General features: G+C 61.9%; 1 protein-coding gene across 1 annotated transcript in view; it reads right to left on the bottom strand.

Annotated features, from left to right (window-relative positions):
• Nucleotides 1–2,628: 2,628 nt before the first annotated feature.
• LOC114106837 (pseudouridine-5'-phosphatase) overlaps nucleotides 2,629–14,213 on the bottom strand; it is a 58,350-nt gene continuing 46,765 nt past the window's right edge. Inside the window, exon 4 of the mRNA XM_071606995.1 lies at nucleotides 2,629–3,934. Coding sequence (XP_071463096.1) covers nucleotides 3,758–3,934 — 177 coding nt within the window. The 3' untranslated portion in view covers nucleotides 2,629–3,757. The remainder of the gene's footprint in view (nucleotides 3,935–14,213) is intronic.

Raw genomic sequence — 14,213 nt, 5'->3', positions numbered from 1 at the left:
TTAGAGACAGGGTCTCCCTGAGTTGCTTAGGGCCTCGCTTTGGCGGAGGCTGGCTTTGAACTCGCGATTCTCCTGCCCTGGCCTCCTGAGACCCTGGGATGACAGGCAAATATCTCCGTGCCTGGCCTGTTTCCAACTTTTTCAAAACAATTATTTTTTTTTGAGACAGGGTCTTGCTAAGTCGCCCAGGCTGGCCTCAAACTCATGATCCTCCTGCCTCAGCCTCCCAAGTAGCCAAAATCACAGATGTGCAGTACCGAGCCCAGTTTGCTTCTGAGTTTTAAATAAAATGTGTGTTTCACCACCAAGTTCTGTAGTTACTATTGGTTCGTGAAGAAATGTCTATTATCGTCACGTTAGTTAAATATGTATGTGTTTGCTTAGGTCTGAATTTACTAAGACACGAATATGAAATAGATCCTGTCTTCCTCGAGTGGACGTGGCTAAGTGATTCTCTGCATGACACATGAACTCACAGCTCCATGGCACAGCCGTTAAGTAGGAAGCGAACGTCTAGTCTGTGTGTTTGCCAAGGGCCCTGATCTGAATCCTAGGACCTCACATCAGAAAGGACAGGGGGACACCCACACTAGTTCCCTCAGCTTCCTGGGAACGGGGCCTCACCCCGGGGTCACTTCCCCAAAGGCACCCCCTAATGCCACCCCAGTGGGGACCAAGCTCAAATGCACGTGGGGGCTCCCCTTCAAACCCGAGTGCCAACCCGGGCACTCTGCACCTGGCTGCACAAGTCCCCTAAGGTGTGCGACTCGTCCGTGTGTCCGAGTGGCCTGCCCACACAGGCCAGCAGTGTTTCCTGATGGAATTCAATTTCGATAACAGGTGCAACTCGTGAACCCCCCGTGGCTGATGAAGGAGGTGAAGATTCTGTGCTCAGGCGAACAAGACGACGTTGTCCACTCCACAGACTCATGGGATGCCCCCCGAGGTGTCCTGAAGACCTGCTTTAGGACGCGTGAGCCCCTCCATCGACAAAGTCCTCACAAGAATCCTGTAACCTGAGAACCTTCAACCCACACCTCGGGACCCTCCGTGGGGTGAACTAACGCAGTCCGTCCCCCTCTGTGGAAGCCAGTTCTGCGCTGCCAAGGGCGACCTTAACGACAGACACACAGGGAGGAAGGACAGAGACACAGGGAGGAAGGACAGACACCCAGGGAGGAAGGACAGACACACAGGGAGGAAGGGCTCATCCTGTCTCGTGGTTGGGGGTCCCACTCCAGCCGCCTGGCCTGTTTGGCCTGTGGTGGGGCAGCACCCCAGGGTGGGAACCTGAGGCCCAGCAAGGTGCTCACCTCCTGGCAGCCAGGAAGGCAGAGAGAGGGGGAGGGGGAGGGGGAGGAGAAGGAGGGAGGGGGAGGAGGGGGGAGGGGAAGGAGGAGGGATGAGGGGGGGAGGAGGAAGGATGAAGGGGTGAGGATGAGGAGGAGGAAGAAGTAGGAGGGGAGGAGGAAGTGGGAGGAGGAGGGGGAAGGGGGAGGGGGAGGGGAGGAGGAACGGGGAGGGGGAGGGGAGGGGGAAAGGGGCCACCACCACGCCTGCCCCCGGGACACGCGCTCCTCTGCTGTGGACAGGGACCTTCCCGCTCCCTCCTTCTAGAAGAATCCCTCCACCTGTGCCGGAGGCTGTTGAGTGGGAGAAGCCTGTGACCAGGGGCGATCAGCAGTTCTGAGCGGGGCTGGGCGTGCTCCGTGAGGTGGGATGGAGGAGGCTGACGATGCCACCTCCCGGGCACTGCCACCGAGTCACCTAGGGATTCATGGTGCTTGAGCAAACGTGAGCTGCTGGTCAGCACAGGCCCGGGCACCTCTCAACTCTCTGCGGCCCCAACAGCACACTCTGCCATGGAGCCGACGGCAAGGTGACGGTTAAGCTCTTGAAGCCTTCCGGGCAGGTGTCCTCCTGCAGCGAGCGTCCATCTCCCACCCCCAGGAACTCGGAGTCACTGGAATAACACCCCGAGGTCGAGGTGGCAGGGAAGAGCAGCGTGAGTGGTGGCCAGGCATCGAGGGCCAGGGCTCCCCTCTACAAAAGCACCACGCTCTGCCCCAGCCGTGGTCAGATGGAAGTGACCGAGGGAAACAGCCAGGTGACGGGCTTCATTTAAACAGACGTCACCCCGATTGCCCCGCTGAGCCAGATGTGGGCGCCTACGGAAATTCCCAGGTAGACAGAACTCGGTAGGTGAGTCTCAGACCTGAAACGTGTGCGCAGCTGTGTGCTGTGCAATGAGGATGTGATGACTGTGAGTCCAACACACGCATCACACGGGAGCGCTAAGGTGTCTGGTACCTGCTGTAATGTGCCCGTCATTTGGTTAGGACAGTCGTGGGGTGAGGATTGGGACTTGCGGGTCGAGACCCTGCTCTTTCCCGGGGACGACGGCCCAATGATTAGAAACATCCCCAAGGGCACAGCGTCAACAGTGGCACTCACATGGAGAGCCTGTGTGCCGTGTCGGGGGCACGTGGCGCACTTCCCACGTCGGTGCCCTTGGCCAGCTGAGCCCACTGTGGCTAAAGGACAGAAGGCGGAGGGACTCGGGGCCCGGGGCCGGGTTTTGGAGGACATGGTGTAAAGGGTGAAATCTGGACTCACGAGCACCACGTGGACGGCTACAAGGACTTTATTACACCCCATCAGCCTGCGAGGACACCGGAAGGCACTGCCGTGGCGGCTCAGGAGGCTTCTGGGGGCAGGCGTGCCCTGAGAGCCAGGCGGGGTGCCCGGAGAAGGACCGTCCCCCCAAACACCCGCCCCTCTGCCTTCTCTCCACCAGGCACGGAGGTGACAGTCAGCTCAACAGTGGGGCACAGAGCCACCCGGACAGACAGGCGTGCAGATCAGACCGTTTCTCTGACAGGAGACAGCCCTCGCCAGGCAGAGCGAGCCCACCAGTGTGGGGAGGCCGACAGCACCCCAAGAGTTCCGTGGCGCTCAGGCCTCCCGGGTCCTACCCTAACCTCACCGTTTCCACCAAGCACCGGAAGGCCAGCGTCCCCGAGGGACAGGAGTGGGCTTGTGAGGTGGGAAACTCTCCTCAACATGGAGATGGGCCACGTCCAGGCCACAGGGACCCTGCTGGGGCGGCTCCTGGGAGTCGGGGTGGGGGGCCTCCTGGGAGTCGGGGTGCGGCTGTGCAGGGAGGTACTGTGAGGAGCAGGGGGCGGGGAGGGCTGCTCCTCAGGCTGGAGGCCGGCCCTCCTCTCAGGCTGCCGAGCAGAGGGAGTGGGTGCAGGCCCAGGGTGTGAAGCAGCGCAGCAGAGGGAGTGCGGACACGCCTGCACACACACACACACATGAATGCATACACGCATGCACACACACACACATGAATGCATACACGCCTGCACACGGGGCTGACATGGTGTAGCTGTCAATGTTGAGAGAAGTAGAATAAGGGAAGGGCCACGTGTGATCTCTGCCTGGAGGGCAGGGGGCACGCACGCAGACCACACACGACACGCGTGTGCCGGCGGCATGGGCTGCACGCTGGACCTTGCTCTGCACGGTCTCTGTCCTCCCTCAAGTGTCCAGTGGACGGCCATCAACCCTGGAGCAAAACTGGGCCACGGCAGCTCAGGGCACAGGCCGCTCCCCAGTAGGGACGGAGGTGACGCGGCTGCACCTGGCCTGGGTGCACCTGCGGCTGCCGACTCCCTGTGACCCTCCCCTCAGCAGGTGGACCCTGAACGTGGGCGGGGCCCAGGAGGCCCAGGCGGGCGGGTCGCGGTGGCCCTCAGTCGTAGGCGGGCAAGCCGAAGAGCTGGGGCTGCAGGTCCTGCAGGGAACGCAGCACCAGGGTGGCCTTGCTCGTCAGGTCGCGGCTCAGGCGCTCATCGGGGACCATCACCACCTGCATCCCGGCCGCCAGGGCCGCCTCCACCCCGTTGGGCGCGTCTTCGAAGACCAGGCACTGTGGGGACAAGAGAGCGAGATGCCGTGCACGCCCACACACCCAGGGGGCTGAGCGCCCTCCTCGGCACGGGCTCCGCCACGTGCGCACGGGGACGAGGGTGCTGCGTGACTCCTGGGTTAGAAGGCGGCAGAGCAGCTGCGGTGGACCCCTACGGGGACAGCGGTGGGGAGAGGTGTCCATCGCCACAGAGCATCGTGGACACGCAGAGAAGCCTTGCCCGGCTCAGGGCCTTGAGCCTCACCCGCGTCCTAAGGATCTGCTGGGCCAAGGCCTGGACACGCGGGGACCGGGGGAGGGGCTCGCAGGGAGCGAGGAAGGGACACAGCAAGACCCCGTCCTGCCCCGTGTCACAGCGGCACGGGTCGGGTCTCGCGGACTGTGGTGGGAAAGGGCAGGGATGGGGTGCTATAGTGCAGACCTGTGTCCCTGGGCGCACAGCTTACGTGACACATGAACCTCAGGAACACCAAGGCGTGGCGCGTCCTGGGGGATGGTGACAATCACCGTGCCACGGGGGATGGTGACAATCACCGTGCCACGGGGGATGGTGACAATCACCGTGCCACGGGGGATGGTGACAATCACCGTGCCACGGGGGATGGTGACAATCACCGTGCCACGGGGGATGGTGACAATCACCGTGCCACGGGGGATGGTGACACGAGGGCACACTGCCTCCTGGCCCTCCTCACCCGGTGGCCTGTACTGGCACTGGGTGTCCACATGTCGGTGCCCAGCCCCCCCCCACGGTGCCCCCCAACACCCCCACCCTGCGGCTCCCCCACACTCCTGGAGCCCCCAGACACCTCTGCAGCACCCCCATACCCTTGCAGCCCTCCTACACACCCTGCAGCCCCCCACCCCTGCAGCACCCAGCCTGTGCCCCCTGGGGCTGGGGTGGTCAGGAGAGCAGGCTGCAGACCCCCGCACGCCACCTCAGGGGAAGATGGTGTCCTTCTGCCCTGCAGCTGGCTGCCACAGCCCCTCCCTGCAGGGGAGAGCCGCTCCCTGGGCTCCGGGGTGCCCAGGGCGCTCTCATGCATCTCCCCTTCCCCTCAGAGCCGGCCCCCGGGGCTGTGGAGGTCGGTCCCTCTTTCTGCACCCTCCTCTGCGCCCCGCCATGATCTGCAGCCGTAGCGGGACATGGACTCCTGGCCCACCACTCCCTCCCCCAGCCCATTAGCCAACTCACTGCCCACAGGAAATGAGGAGTCCCTCCCGAAGAGCACTGAGGTCCCCGGGGGGTGCAGTCTGCCAGGGTCCTGGAGCCTGGGTGGGTGGGTGGATGGGGAGACAGTTGCTGCCCACACCTGGAAGGTCCTGGGCCAGGGCCAGGAAATGAGTCACCTGGGACCACCCAGGTGTGCTGTGCGCTTCACTGATTCCCTCTGCCTGTTCCTGTCCCAGCCTTTTTAAAGCCACGGGTGGTGTATTCTACCTGCACTCACCCAGAGCACACAGGCACAGACGTGTCCCATGACGGGGCGGGACAGACGCCCTGTCCCCCGGGGACCTGGGAGGGTGTGCAGTCGGCCCACAGGATGAGGGGTGGGGCGCAGGAAGACTTCGCCCATGCCCCAGGGTGACAGCGCTTGGCTCGGGTCACGAGGGCAGCCTTCCCGTGTGCCTGCGTGTGGCTGCTCTCTGGAGCATGGCGGGGGACCAGCTGCAAACGGGTGGCTCAGCACTAGACGCTGGCTGAGGAAGGGACGCTGTGCCGGCTGCCGGGCAGAGGGTCCACCCGCATGCAGCCCGGGTCTGCAGTGAGGGGCCACGACTGCGGGCCCTTCCCAGCTCAGAGCTCCCTGCACAGCTGCACGTGAAGTCAGAGGAGGGGCCAGGAGAGGGGCCCATTCCCGGTGGACTCCGCTCAGAGACTTCTCTTCCTCGTGGCTGTCACCCGACTGTGGTTTCCTGCGCTCAGCTCATCACTTGTCCCTCCAGATTCTAGAATCATCTAAACAAGGCACTGGCAGCTGAAATACCCACGCAGCATCTCCAACCCGAAAATCCACGATGCTCCGAGATCTCACAGTCCTGGCGCCCCCACGGCTACCAGAGGGAAAGCCACCCACGGAACTCACTGGAAGCCTGGCTCAGAACGGCCGAGGTCACGTGGACCAGGCGCGTAAGGGGCACGAGTGAGTCCCCTGAGTCCTGTGTTCAGACGGAGCCTCACCCCAAGGCACCCACCAGGTGTGGGCAAATATTCCAAAATGAGAAAGTACAGCCACTTGTGTCCCGGCAGGTCAGATAAGGGCTGTCCACCCGTGTCCTGCGGGACTGCCCAGAGAGGTGGAGAAGGGAAGGAGCCCTGAGACGGGGTGGAGCCGCGGCAGGCACGTCCGAGTCAGAATAGGAAGGTGACAGGAGCGCCCACAGGACTAAGGGCCACTGAAACCCGCCCCTGTGCACAGTGAGTTCCCAAGGGCCCAGGGATCCGCGGCCGTCCACGGTGCCTGAGCGCTACCAAGACGGGCGCTTCCAGCCGAGACCCCTCTGGGAGAAGAGCAGGGGGACCTGAACACGGGGAGTGTCCGCGCTGTCCGGCGCGGCCTGCCACCTCCTGCCACCAAAGCACAAATGCCCTGGTTACGCAGAAGGACCGTGCCCGTCAGTCCCAGGGCTTCAGGGTCACAAAGGAAAACAGACCAGGAGCAAAACCCAGCAGCCACTGGAGACGAAGCTCGTCCGACAGACGGTGCTCACACAAAGGAAGGCGGGCGGAGGACGCCCTGTGCCCAGACCCAGGCCCACCCAGGCCTGGGGACCAGCGGGACCCTGGCCGAACCCCGCACGGGCCACCCACGGGGACCAGCCTGTTCTTCCTGCGCGCGACCCTGACCTTAGATGCGGTCCTTCTGTGAACTGGGCACCTGTCCTTCTGGCACCTGGGGGAAGAAACTGCTCCCCGTAAGCAAAGGGACTGCGGCCACTCCCAGCAGGGGGTGGACCTGGGGGACAGACGAGATGGCGTTCCTCTCCAGGGATCTGGGGGACGTCTCCGTGGAGGTGGCCTGGGCAGGGGAGGCGGGAGCACCTGCCACCTTCCTGGGCCCTACGGGGCCTATGAACCCATGAGCCAGAGGACAGGCGCTGGGTGCAGGGGTGGGGCTGGGCCGCCTGCTCCCCGAGACCCTCTTCCCCAGGAAGCCGCCCTCTTGGCTCTGCACGTCACGGCCCCTTGGAGAGTCACCCGGATGTGCGTGGGCCTGCGGGCTGCACCTGGCTCCGCCCGGGCCAGGCACTGGTTTGGGCAGCCCCCACTGGACATCCTTGGACACGGCTGCAGGACCCGAGGACAGCTTCCTCTGCACCTGCTCAGAGCCAGGCCACCACGGGAGGCACGGGCTGACAGGGAGGCACAGGCCACCACGGGAGGCAGGGGCTGACAGGGAGGCACAGGCCACCACGGGAGGCACTGGCTGACAGGCTGCAGGGCGGGCGGGCGGCAGCCAGGCCGCCCTCTCCTCTGCTCAGGGAGGGAGCAGAGCCCAGGGGAGATGAAAGGTGAGCGCTGGGTCACAGTCACCTCGAGGAGGGGACTCTGAACAGCATCCACGTTCTCTCCCCACCCTGCTGACGGCGAGACCTAGCCGGGCCCCAGCTGCAGGAGAGGCGCAGAGCTTAATTAAACTGTAGCTGGAGGGATTTGATTCAGGAGGAGGACGTCTCCCAGTGGAAGGGAGGGAGGCACGTGGGTCACCGGGAGTCTCAACTGGCTTCTCTGAAGACGCCTGAGGTCTGCGTGGCCTCGGGGTCACGCTCCCTCCCTGGTCTGCTCACCAGGTGCACGGGACTGAGCTCTTGTGCCTTCGTTTTATAGAGCTACACGTCCCAGCTGGGTGCAGGGTACACGCCTGTCTTCCCAGCACCCGGGAGGCAGGGGCAAGAGGATCACAAGTTCAAGGCCAGCCTCAGGAACTCAGCAAGACCTTGTCTCAAAAACAAAAGGGCTGCGACGTAGGACAGTGGTGGAGCCCCCTGGGTTCCATGTTCAGGACCCCCCCCCAACAAAATGAGCTACATAAGTAAGAAGTTACGTCTTACAACCAGGAGGCCCTGTGAGGCATCTCATGTGACGGTGGCGAGCTGTCTTCATCCAGGTGGCTGCCATAACAAAACCCACAGCTGGGGTGCGCTGGGCAGAGGCAGCTGGTGGCCCGCAGCTCTGCTGTTGGAAGTGCAGGGCCCACGCAGGCAGGTTCAGGGTGTGCTCAGGGTTGCTTCCTGGTTTTCTGGAAGAACTGGCTTCTCTGAGAGAGTGGGGCACACACGGATCCAGGACACAGCAGACTCCGGAGCAGCTGTGTTCACGACACCTTCCCCCCAGCCTCTTTCCCCCAGCCTCTACAGCGCGGAGTCAGTCCAACCTGCAGCCTGGTAAGGGGCAGGCAGTCCATCCCCGTTAGCCGCTGTGTCGAGGACGGAGATCCGCCGTGGCTGTGCTAAAACTTCATGGGGGGTTCGGATTACACAGGTTGGGGAGGGCGCAGGACCTGCTCCTCGTACCCTGGCCTCCGCACTGAGCCTCGCCACCAACAGCAGGGCGTTAACAGCTGCAAGTGAGCGGGCGGCCTCTGTGAGCTGGTGAGGAACGCTGCCCGCCCGCCCGCTCTGGGCTGGGGTCATGGTGAGTGGTAGGGCGCCTGCCTGGCCCGTGGGAGGCCCTGGGTTCAGTCCTTGCCCCACATATAAATAAATAAGAGACCCACCACAACTAAAAACGTTTAAAAAAAAAAAGGAGGCGGCGGCCCGTTCCCGTGCCGAGCCAGGCTGTATCCAGAGCTGTCGGCCATTTGGGCCAGCTGCTGAGGTTCTGGGACAGCAGTGCCCACAGGACGTGCCGCCCGGGGAGACGATGACGTGGAGGAGGGTAGTGGCCCCCGTGCTCCTGGGGACCTGCCATCCCAGCCTGCCGTGGGGACAGCCACATGGGCGCACACGGGAGGGCAGACAGAGGGGACCCCGAGTCCATCCCCAGGATCTGGGAGGTGCACCTGCAGGAGGTGGTGGGGGAGGCTGCCTCGGAGGCTGCCATCAGGCAGGTCATGGGATATGGGGACAGTCGTTGCATGGACACGGTGCTGAGGCAGAGGCAGGAACCCCAGGCAGGGGAGCCTCGCGGACCTGCACACGTGCTCGCGGCTGCCCGTGGCGTGGAGGCCCTGGTGTGAGGGACACCCTGGCGGCCTGTCTGGAGGGAGACAGGAGAGAGGCTGAGGCTGCGTGGGGTGTTTCACGTGGGGTCAGCGAGGAGCCTGGGGGCCTTGGCGGAGGTGCTTTCCGTACCCAGGACGTGGAATTGGAGAAGAGGGCGGCCAGGTGGTGGGAGGCCAGCGTCTGGCCAGCTTGCTCCCCCTCAGGGCTGTGCCCCTGAGAGACGCCCAGAAGGTCCCGTGATGGCCCTGGATGGTCCAGAAATCATCCTGGAACATTCCTTCCGTGCAGGGCTGTGTTTGCAGAATGCACAGAGATCCTGGGGGAGTCTTGGGCTCCCTGGCCTCCAGAACCCCCTGGGCTATCCCATTTCTGATCCCTTAAGTCACAGGAACGTGGCCCAGCTACAGGGTCCGGTTGGGCCACGGAAAACGGCCGTCTTCTGACAGACGAAGATCTCCCTCAACTCCTGTCAGAACACCCAGGGGAAAGAGCAGGGCCTTTAGGGTCATCAGGCGAGAAACGGACTCGCTCAGGAGCCACGTCGTGCTCGGGTGTCACACACAGGCCACGTCTTCCTCCTCCTCCTTCAGCAGCGCAGGGTTGTCCTGCCACTTGGAACTCTGAGGAAGAGACCAGTGAGTGACTGCACCCTCCTCCGGCTCAGAAGACCTCAGAGGCGAGGCCCGCGTCCCTCTGCGAACGCAGCTCTCTGGGGACCAGCCCTGCCCGGTCCTGCACCAGGGCGAGCGGGGCACCGGCTCAGGTCGGAGGGCGCTGGGAGCCGCCTGCCCACCAACACGGGGACAGCAAGGACAGCTGTACGAAGGACACCTCGAGGTCAGAGGGAGCGGCTCCCAGCCTCCTCTGTCCAGGCGGCAGCGAGCGGCGGTCTCCAGGAGGGGAGGAGGGGAGGAGGGCCTGCCACCCCGAGGATCTGGGCACTCGTGCCAGCCCTAGGAAGCCCTCCCCTCTGCTGCTGTCCTCCTACTGTGTGTCCCCTGCCCACCCGCCCGGAATGGGGGTCCCAGATACATGCCCGGGTCCTGGCGGTCAGCTCCTGGCCCCCCAGCCATGCTCCTGCCCACGGTGGCTTTCACGCGGTGGTGACGAGTGTGCAGGCCGGCCGGGTGCACAGCTGCTGGGCCACCTGCGCAGTACCGTGGCCACAGGGCAGCACTGGGTGTGTGGGTGGGGGACGAGCACGCACCGTTTCAGGACCCTCACCTGGGAGGGCTGGACGGGCCTTTAGGGCCATCACCTGGGCTCCTGGGAGAGCGCTGTGGCCCTCAGCAACTGGATAAAGCCCCACAGAGAAACTTCCGCGGAGACAGCCCAGGTGGCCCAGGGGCCCCGTGTCCCTGCAGGGCGCCCAGAGTGCACTCTGCCGTGACAGGAGTGCCTTCTCCACCCCCAGGTCCCTCCAGCACGGCCTGCCCACGGGCCTGCACCCGCCCTGAGCGTCCTGCCTGTGGTGGTGCCACGCTGGGGCAGGCCAGGAGGTCACTCCGCACAGCCCTGGCCCTGTGCTGGCCGACACCCTGCTCTGGGAATGGTCCCAGTGCTCCCTTTCTAGCTGTGGTGACACACAAGCTGCAGGTGACATACCTTTCCTCCTGTCTGTGCTGATGGCCTGTGCCCTCACCAGGAAGCCACCCAGTCCAGGTCCCCAGGTGACAGCTTCTCAGAGGCTGTGGGACATGAACACTGCTGGGACCTGCTCACGCAGGGACATGGGGCTGCCACCCAGACAACACCAGGCCTATGGCGGCTGCAGGCGGCGGACCTCCGGGGACCTCCTCCCCCACCAGCACTTCAGACAAGCACCACCGCGGTAAGAGTTAGGCATCTGGCAGGACTTCCTTCAAAATTCACCAAGCGGCCGCCAGCCACCCCGAGAAACAGAACCAGGAGGGAAGAGGGCCTGTTGCCAAGAACAACACGAGTTTCCAAGTGAAAATCAGAATTTAGAAAACGGGCCTCTCCCGCCACGAGGCTCATCACTCGCCAGGATCTGGGCTTTTCTGGGAGATGGTGACCCACAGATGTGCGTGTTTGATGTTGTTACAATGAAATGCGTGCGCATTCTGGAGACCTGATTTGTTGGTTAACCAGGACCTCCAAAATGAGGCTATAAAACCATGCAGGGAGACAAGGCGGAGACGGAGAGACAGATTTCAATACCAAAGGGAAGGGTCAGGTCACCGAGAAGGCTTCCCCTTCTACGTTGCAGCACCTGGGAACCCACGACTTGTTGAATCTTAATGAAACATCAGAGAAAAATCGCTTAAATCATCTGAAAAGATTATCAAAATCTCTTTTCCAACTGATAATCTGCACAAGGCCAGACTTTCAATATGAACTTCAACCAATACAAGGGGCCCAAATGGACTGCATACAGAAACAAGATGAAAGAGGTACCTTCCATTAAGAAAGCACTAAAAATATTTGACATATGTAAAAATTTGGAAAAAAGCTATTTTCAAATATGGTGCTTATATTACCACGTAATCAGTTTATGATACTTTTTTTAAAAATGAGTATTTTTAAAACGTCAGTTTGACTTTTAACCCAGTAAACAAGAAGCAGCATAATCCACATCAGCCAAGTCTTATGGATAATGTTGAAGAGTAGAAAGAAATCCTAAGAATGTCTGAAAATGGCTCTTCTTCTAAACGGTATGGAAATGAGGTGCCCTGACCCCCTTGAATAAAAACTCTAGCTTAGCGGCAACCTTACAGTTGTAAATCATCACACAGTGCTTTTGAAATCATTGTTATTGCCAGAAGATTGACTTCCTGCCAGGCGTGGTGGTGCACACTGCAATATCAGCTATCCGGAGGCCGAGGCAGGAGGAGCAGAAGCTCGAGGCCAGCCTGGGCAATTTAGGGAGACCCTGTTTCTAGAATAAAATTTAAACAGGGCTGGGGAGTGTAGCTCAGCGGTGGAGTGCGGGCCTAGCATTCCCGAATCCCTGGGCTCGATCCCAGCACGACATGCTCGAAAACCGCAGCCTTCCTGTAAAATCCTGTGCACACGTGTGTACACACAGAAGCACCTACTCTCTCAGGTGTGCACACAGCGTGGGAAACTGACGCTCTCTGCAGTTGTGTGCACTTGTCGGAGATGACCCAACAGCCTCATGGCCGATTTTAAACTCTTCTTTACAGGACATGTCACCTGTGACGGATCTTTCTCCTGTTACCCACCCATCCACCCATCGTGTTGTCCACCACCTGCCCACCCACCCTCCCTCCCACCTGTGTATGCACCCCCTGTCCATCAGCTCTCAGTGTATCTATGGTCTAATTAGTATCTACCTGTCATCTTCCATCTATCTGTACCTGCATCCATCTGTCACCTGTCCATCATCTCTGTCATCCACCTGTCCACCAGCCTTCTTCTCTATCATCTGTCTACCTGTCCTCCAGCTGTCTGCCCACCTACCATCATGACCTGTTTGTCATCTGCCTGTGGTCTAATAGCATCTGCCTATCTGCTGTCATCCACCTGTTCACGTCCACCGTGTCCTCTGTCGTGCATCTACCCACCCACCCACACTCTCCACCATCATCGGCCTTTTTATCATCTGTGTGTGCACATAGGACCTATCTAGTTAGTGTGTGTCTGTCTACCCACCATCTTCTGTCTATCTATACCTACGCATCCATCTATTCAGGCCTACGTACCTGCCGTCTGCCCACAGTCATCTCTGTACTGTCACCTGTCACTTGCTTACCTGTACCCTCGCGTGTCGTCTACCTGTCTCCCCATGATCTATGTGGCAGTCTGCTCCCTGCTGCCATGGTGGTCTGGGGACCACAGTCCTCCTATGCACCCCTACTCCCAGCCTGGTGAGGTGTCACAGCCAAGGCCTGGGCTCAGCTCAGCAGAGCCACCCTCCCTGCTTGGTGGCAGGTCCTGGGTGCATCCTTTCTCCTGCAACGCCCTCTCTCTCAAGGGCTTCTCACCGTCAGTCACTCCTGTGTGGGACGCTGGAGGGAAGTGGCCGCGATGGCTGGCCTTAGTGCTTGGCTTTCCTTGCTGGGGTCCCGGCCGGCCTGTGCTCGGTACCAGGCCCCTTCAGATGTGAGGTCACTCAGTGTCAGGCCAGAGTTCACGCCCCTCTTGGTGGCAGGGCAGCCCTGCTGGGACTACTCCCTCTGTGACTCGCCAGCCGCAGAGCAATCTCAGATGCCCCCGCGCACCCTATAAATCCCCGGCCCCAGTGGCAGGTCACTGGTCACTCCAGCTGCCTTCGTGAGCTGGGGTCAGCTGAACCTTTTTCCCTGTTTCTTTGTGAGATGCTGGGATTCCGCCGAGGGCCTGGCGCCCGCTGGGCCAGAGCTCGACCACTGAGCCAGGTCAATCGATCCCTCCAAGTGGACAGAGGCCTTCCTGTTGAGTGACCTGAGAAAGGTACAGGGTGTCGAGGGTGGAAGGACCCATGGGCTTTGCTGCAAACCAGTGGAACCACTGTTGGAAAAGGGCACCATCAACTCGAGCCAGTGGAGGAGATGCGTCCTGGGGGAGACTCAGAGATGCGACACGTGGTGGTGTCACCCATGGGCCCGGTGTCCAGGTGACATGCACCGCCCTGTGACCAGGTGCTAGGCAGGGGCCCCAGACTGACACTCAACGAGACGCCAAGACTGAGCAAGGGCTCGGCACAGATGGCCCAGGACAGAGTCCGGGCCAGGACAGGTTCAGGCCGAGGTGCTCCAGCCTGGTGTGGCTGGGGGAAGCCAGCGTCGGGGCGCACTGAGCAGCCACACCCTCTGGGGCCCTGGGCGTGGGGAGGGCTTCTGCTCTGCGCCTCCCAGAGGCTCCTCTCCCAAGGCCGGCCCAGGCCTGGCGAGCTGAAGAGCTGCACTGGGGCAGGATCCGCGGGCGCAGCCTGGGGCGGCAGGTCTGCAGGCGAGAGCTGGACCTACAGTGCCCCGCAGGCACACGGCAGGAGGCCACAGGGGCTGACCACGGCGTGGCCTGCGCCAGGCTGAAGGACCCTCACAGAGGTGGCAGTAGGCGGGGAGCCAGACACCACAGCTCCACAGAGGACAAGTCCCCTGAGGGTGGGAGTGGGTGGGGGTGAGCTGGAGGCCGGCAGGGCTGAGGC

This window comes from Marmota flaviventris, chromosome Y, assembly GCF_047511675.1.
Source record: "Marmota flaviventris isolate mMarFla1 chromosome Y, mMarFla1.hap1, whole genome shotgun sequence".
NCBI classification, from domain to species: domain Eukaryota; kingdom Metazoa; phylum Chordata; class Mammalia; order Rodentia; family Sciuridae; genus Marmota; species Marmota flaviventris.
Note: the sequence above shows the minus strand (reverse complement) of the source record. Positions and strands in the feature narration are given on the sequence as shown.